General features: G+C 44.3%; 1 protein-coding gene across 1 annotated transcript in view; it reads right to left on the bottom strand.

Annotated features, from left to right (window-relative positions):
* ptpro (protein tyrosine phosphatase, receptor type O) overlaps positions 1–6,729 on the bottom strand; it is a gene marked incomplete at its 5' end in the record, with an annotated part of 34,430 nt that overhangs the window by 20,647 nt on the left and 7,054 nt on the right. Inside the window, 8 exons of the mRNA XM_015386745.1 lie at positions 366–486; positions 1,887–2,050; positions 3,239–3,350; positions 3,436–3,629; positions 3,709–3,829; positions 4,999–5,195; positions 5,410–5,571; positions 5,685–6,173. Coding sequence (XP_015242231.1) covers positions 366–486; positions 1,887–2,050; positions 3,239–3,350; positions 3,436–3,629; positions 3,709–3,829; positions 4,999–5,195; positions 5,410–5,571; positions 5,685–6,173 — 1,560 coding nt within the window. The remainder of the gene's footprint in view (positions 1–365; positions 487–1,886; positions 2,051–3,238; positions 3,351–3,435; positions 3,630–3,708; positions 3,830–4,998; positions 5,196–5,409; positions 5,572–5,684; positions 6,174–6,729) is intronic.

Raw genomic sequence — 6,729 nt, 5'->3', positions numbered from 1 at the left:
TGTTCTATGGGAAAAGTTCTTTGTGTGATGTTCTATGGGAAAAGTTCTTTGAGGAATATGGTTCTATCTGGAATGTTCTTTGAGGAATGACGTTATGTTGGGAACGTACTTTGCGTAATGTGGTTCTATGAGAAAAGTTCTTTGAGTAATGCAGTTCAATGGGCAAGTTCTTCGAGGAATGTGGTTCTATGGGGAATGTGGTTCAGATTGAACCTTATGGATTCACTGGTTTTTATTTCTACGAGTCATGGTCATGCTTAGTTTCTAAAGACAAATCATCGATCAGTTCGAAGAGTTTGTGTTTCCTCTCCGAACATTTACAGCTGGATATAGATTAAATGGACAAAAGAGCACAAAGTTCTGACCCAGCTTGATGATGTTAGGAACAGACGTGTTCCTGCTCCGCTCTGTGCACGCCGTCACCGTCAGGTTGTAGATGTCTCCTGGAGGCAGCGGGAGGCTGGCCCGCATGGCGTTACGGGTCACCTGTGACAAACAACAGACCTGGGTTCAGGGAGAGACGCTACAGGAGCCCAGAAGTCCAAACTAAGAGGAGTTTTCCACAGAGGAGAATATTTTTGCACAAATTCTTCTTTTTCTGCAACTCTGCAAGAATTAAACTTCCTGCAGGTTTTCTGAGTTCTAAGTGTAAACCAGCTGAGCGACAGCATCCTATTATGGAAAATCCAACTAAGATATACATAGGATAATAATTAGGAACAGAACTGCATCCCTAACTTGGGACTGCGGAAAAAACAACATAATTTCATGAACTTCAAGAGATTTTGCATCTATTTCTTCAGGTGGCATCACCATCCCAGGTGCTGCCCTAAAACATTGTTATCTGTGCAGACAGGTGAGAATAGCTCCGTCCTGTTAGTGGCGCCTGCATATCTAACATCTGACGCCTCATCCTGAGACAACCTGCTGAATCTGAAAACCATCACCTGCTGCAGCCATGCTTGATATTAAAGATCATAGCATCTATGGAACTTGATTTGGGTCACCAGTTTCACTCCTGGCTGTGTTTACACCAAGTGGTTTCACCCCTGGTTTTGTTTGCATTAACCAGTTTCACCCTGGTTGTGTTTACACAAACATCTTTCATTCCTGGTTCTTTTTACACCAATAGGTTTCACTCCTGGTTCAATTTACACAAACATGTTTCCTTCTGGTTCAATTTAAACTAACCAGTTTCGCTCCTGGTTCTGTTTATATTAACCGGTTTCACTCCTAGTTCAATTTACACAAACATATTTCTCTTCTGGTTCTGTTTACACTAACCAGTTTCATTCTTGGTTCAGTTTAAACTAACCAGTTTCACTCCTGGTTCTGTTTATATTAACTGGTTTCACTCCTAGTTCAATTTACACAAACATATTTCTCTTCTGGTTCTGTTTACACTAACCAGTTTCATTTCTGGTTCAGGTTAAACTAACCAGTTTCACACCTGGTTCTGTTTGCATTAACCAGTTTCACCCTGGTTGTGTTTACACAAATATCTTTCACTCCTGGTTCTTTTTACACCAATAGGTTTCACTCCTGGTTCAATTTACACAAACATGTTTCTCTTCTGGTTCTGTTTACACAAACAGGTTTCATTCCTGGTTCTGTTTATATTAACCGGTTTTACTCCTAGTTCAATGTACACAAACATGTATCTCTTCTGGTTCTGTTTATACTTACCAGTTTCATTCCTGGTTCAGTTTAAACTAACCAGTTTCACTCCTGGTTCGTTTTGCATTAACCAGTTTCACCCTGATTGTATTTACACAAACAGGTTTTACTCCTGGTTTTTACTCCCGGTTCTCTTTACACTAATATGTTTCACTCCTGGTGGAACTTGAACAGGTGGAACTTAGAAAGAGACGAACTGGAGAACTTACATCCACCGAGTAGATCTTCTCAGGTCCCTTCTTTCCCACAGCCACCACCTGCCAGTGCAGCATCCTGGAGTGAGACAGGTCGATGAAGAGCTCGCCGTACGTCCAGCGGACGAACAGAACCCCCTGATGGTAATCCACTGAGGAGATGTGAGGAGCTTCAGGAGCTGGAGGAGGAACGACAGGTTACATAAAGCATCACACACCTGAAAAGGACGCTATTTTCCTAGAAAGGATGCCGCCTGTAAAGTAGAAAGACCAGTTTAGACAGGATTTTTAAAATTATCAGGCGATTTTCAAAACACGCATGCTGGTGTGAAGGCGAATTTACATTTTCGAGAGAAAAAGCCCTGCATTTGGTTTAATTAGTGCTGATCATTTTTAGAGCAGCGCGCATGGTATGACATCATCAACAGAGCTTTGCCTCTGTTGCTTACCCCGTTTTCTGATGAAGCGACAAAAAAATAAAGATAAAGCAGTGTTTGACAAAAATCACACAATGAAAATGCTCCGTTCTGAGCTTTGTGGCTGATGGATGGATATAGGTTTAAAAAATCGGACCATGCAGGTCACTGGTGCAGTTCCAAAAAGAGAAGGACTGCTCATAATGAGTTCAATTTACACAAACAGTTATCACTTCGGGTTCTGTTTACACTAACCAGTTTCATTCCTGGTTCAGTTTAAACTAACTCGTTTCATCCTGGTTCTGTTTGCATTAACCAGTTTCACCCTGGTTGTGTTTAAACCAACATGTTTCACTCCTGGTTCTGTTTACACCAATAGGTTTCACTCATGGTTCAGTTTATCTTAACTGGTTTCACTCCTGGTTAATTTACACAAACAGTTTTTACTTCTGGTTCTGTTTACACTAACAGGTTTCATTCCTGGTTCTGTTTACACTAGCCTGTTTAAATCCTAGTTCTGTTTGCATTAACCAGTTTCACTCCTGGTTCTGTTTACACTGACTGGTTTTACTCCTGGATCTGTTTACACTAACAGGTTTCATTCCTGGTTCTGTTTACACTAGCCTGTTTAAATCCTAGTTCTGTTTGCATTAACCAGTTTTACCGTGGTTCTGTTTACACAAATAGGTTTCATTCCTGGTTCTATTTACACATACATGCTTCGCTCCTGTTTCTGTTTACACAAACAGCTTTTTGCTCCTGGTTCTGTTAACACTAACTCATTTCACTCCTGGTTCTGTTTACACTGACTGGTGGCAGTCTGAATTGGCATTGATCTATTCTAACATATTTGAACAGATGCACATTAGCCTGTACATGCAATCCTGAACCACCAAGCTGTGAGTCCTATGTTTCTGAATAAAACCGGTCAAACTGGATCCCATGTGGTACCTGTCACAAAGTTGACTGTTGAGCCATCGCAGCAGGTGAGCGGAGGATCCCCCCATGTTACCATGGAGACTCTGAAGTTATAATACCAGGCAGGCAGCAGGTCAGTGACCCTCTGAGAACAAACAGAGAACCGAAGTGAGCTGAGGAGTCCCTAGTGTCCTGAGGTCCTGACTGAGGTCCCATAAACACCACGTTACCACGGTGGCGATCACAGAAGCAGTGGCAGCAATCTCGTAGTACGTTGTCCACTCAGATGCCAGTGTGACAGGATTAAAAAAGAAGGTCTGCAGGATGTACTTTCTGAAGGCCACATGGTATGGGCGCTGCCAGCTGAGGATCACGGCTGTTGGACTCAAAGGATAAACGGTCAGCTCTCGTACACCTGTGGGCTCTGACACACAAAAAAACACATGAATAAGTCCTCCTATTCCTTACTCTCAATCTGACCGGGAGACATGAGAGATGCTTACCGATGTCGATGATGACGGGTTCGGATGGAGGACTGATCAGAGGACCGTTGGTGTGATAAACGACCACTCTGTACTGAGCACCAGGTGTCAGGTTGCTGATGATGTCACTAGTTGTGTTTTCCTGAGAAAACAGAAAGGTTGAACAAATCCGTAGTTAGAACCGCCAAGGTTTAACTGAAAGGCTAAAATATCATCGACCTGCAGACATGACCTACCAAACTGGTTCCTCTACAGTTTTTGAACAACGAAGCTGGGTTCATTTCTAATACTGAACAACCAAACCAGTTTCTCTCTTAATTCTGAATAACCAAGCAACTTTTAATCCTTACCTAATGTAAACTAAACTGGTTTGACTTCTGACTCCAAACAACCAAACCAGTTTCAATCCTAATTCAACGTCAACCAAGCAGGTTTTTCTTTAGATACATAAACACCTAACCAGTTTCACCCCTGATTTAATACAAACAGAACTGGATTCATTTCTGACTCCAAACTGGTTTTACTTTTGATTCAAACACCAAAATTATTTTACAAACCAAAGTGGTATTACTTCCTTTACAGAACAAGCAAGCCAGCTTATATCCTAATTTATAACAACCAAACCAATTTTGCTGGTTTCACACCTAATACAATACAAACCAAACCGGTTCCACTGCTGATTCAGAACTAGCCAATCAATCCAATTAGAACAGATGATTTTAAAGAAACACAGAATCACAGTTCTCTGACGCAGCTGTCAGTTGTTCTAACCAACGGTTCAGGCTCATGGTGAAGGCTTTCCTGTGCTGCTTTTAGGTGAGTAGGAACGTTGTTTTTCTAGAGTAGAATGTGTTGGTTGGAAAGTTGGCTTTGTTAAAGCTAAATGCCTCTTTTCTATTAACTGGACTGAGGTTGTTTCCTCAGCTTCCGTCCAGAATTAGGCTGAAAAAAGACAGAAAGGTTGTGACTAAAGAGCTGTTTATACTCCTGCAGCAGTGTGTCGCAGTGAGCTTGTTGCAGGTATGATGCAGGTATTTTTTGATTTATGCGCATCTTTGAAGCGAGAGGGACAATCGCGAACCAGCTAGGACTGTTGGTATCCGTGTGTCGGTTTGACGAGCTTGTTCGCCATCTATAACCCCTCATCCAGTGAGTGTTCCAGAAAGACTGGCCGTGGCGCTGCGTGTTTTGGCTTTGGGTACAAACCAGACGCCATACTTAGACGACCTGGTTTCTGAACATGGACTAGGCTTAACATCTTTGCTCCTGCTCCGAAACTCTTTCTGAGCGACATCTAGATGTCATCTGTACCTCGCTGCAGTAGGCATTCTCCATCCTCTGGCTGAGGCTGGGTTTCAGGCAGGTGGTTGAAACCACTGACACCAGGCTGCCATTATGGTTCTCAGAGGATGGAGACCAGGAGACGGCGGCGGTGCTGGAGTCCAGCAGTCTGACGCTGACACCCTGAGGACGTTCCTGCAGCTCCTCCAGCAGCTCGCCGCTGGGACCTGGATGGATTTACATAGAGTGATAGAAACAGAACAAAAAATGAGGATCTAAACAGAATCTTTATCACATTAAACGTCTCTATGATGACACAGGAGGAAAGCTCACAGCTAAACATGCTAATAATGGTCCGGTGAATCACCTGGAGATGTTTTACTGAACAATCGAGGCATTTTAGAATCACAACATCCTCCTTTAACTTCCCAAAGGACTCACTGAGGTAGAAGGTGAAGCCGGTGTCGGCGCTGCTCTCCCGAGCCTCACAGTCTCCAGAATTACTCAGCGTGGTGACCTGCACTCGGTACGTTCCTGGTTCCGTCAGCTCGGTGAAGAACTCATGCGTGTTCTCGTCCACAGACGCCGTCTCTGTGGAGTTCCCTGGAGACAAGACCAGAAGGTGAGGATCTTACAGCAGGCAGTGTGGCAGTAAACTGTAAGAAGAGCTTGTCCATCGTTGTGACATCCAGAACCCCTCCTTACTGTGTTCTTACCATCTTTGTAGATGTAGATGAAGAAGCCATCAAAGGAGGTTGGAGGTCTGGGAGGAAGCCAGCGTAGCTCGAGCAAGATGGGAGGCAACTTGGTGGGCAGAACGGGGACCTCGACAGGGACCGCCATGGCTGACCCTGGCTCGTTGGAGTCCTCGTACTCAGACACCACCGCGTTAACGAATTCCTCATCCCTGTCAGCTGGTGATATCTCCGTTGGGTCGAGCCAGTAACTCGGAGACTCCGCCTCCTCTGTCAGGTTCGCGTTTACGTTGACAGGCTCACTTTCTCCCAGGTTTTGAGTTGTGTTGGTAGGAACTTGAGATGTTGTTTCCTCTTCCTCCAAAAGCAGTTCCTGGTGCTCCTCCAGAAGCGGGACGTCCCGGGCCTGGCGAGAGGACCTCTGGCCTCTGTCCATGTGACCAACCTGACCTGAGGTCCTCTGGCTCAGGGCGATGATCCTATGGGAGATGTTGAGGGGGGGATTGGGCACTGTTGGGGAGACAGAGGAGGGTGAGCGTCTGCAGATTCCTCATCTGCTGTCATAACAGAGAAACCATACGTTTGAAAACAAACAGGGAAAGCAGGCTGGAAACATCTTGAAAAAGGTCTGAAAACATCTTGGGAGCAGCCTGGAAAATGTTTGGAAACAGTGAAGAAACAGCCTGGAAACAGTCAGGGAAAAGCCTGGAAACATTCTGGAAACTGTCAGGAAACAGTCAAGAAAAAGCCTGGAACAGCTTGGAAACAGCCTGGAAACAGTGAGGAAACAGCTTGGAAACAATAAGAAAACAACCTAGAAAAAGTCAGGAAACAGCCTGGAAATAGTCAGGAAACAGCTTAGAAACAGTCAGACAACAATCAAGAAACAGCCTGGAAACAACCTGGAAACAGTCAGGAAACAATTAGGAAACAGCCTGGAAACAATTAGGAAACAGCCTGGAAACAATTAGGAAACAGCCTGGAAACAGTCAGGGAACAATCAGGAAACAACCTGGAAACAGTCAGGAAACAGCCTGGAAACAGTCTGAAAACAGCTTGGAAACAG

Source organism: Cyprinodon variegatus, unplaced genomic scaffold (genome assembly GCF_000732505.1).
Source record: "Cyprinodon variegatus isolate N-32 unplaced genomic scaffold, C_variegatus-1.0 Scaffold376, whole genome shotgun sequence".
Lineage (NCBI taxonomy): Eukaryota > Metazoa > Chordata > Actinopteri > Cyprinodontiformes > Cyprinodontidae > Cyprinodon > Cyprinodon variegatus.
This window is presented reverse-complemented; position numbering and strand designations above follow the sequence as displayed.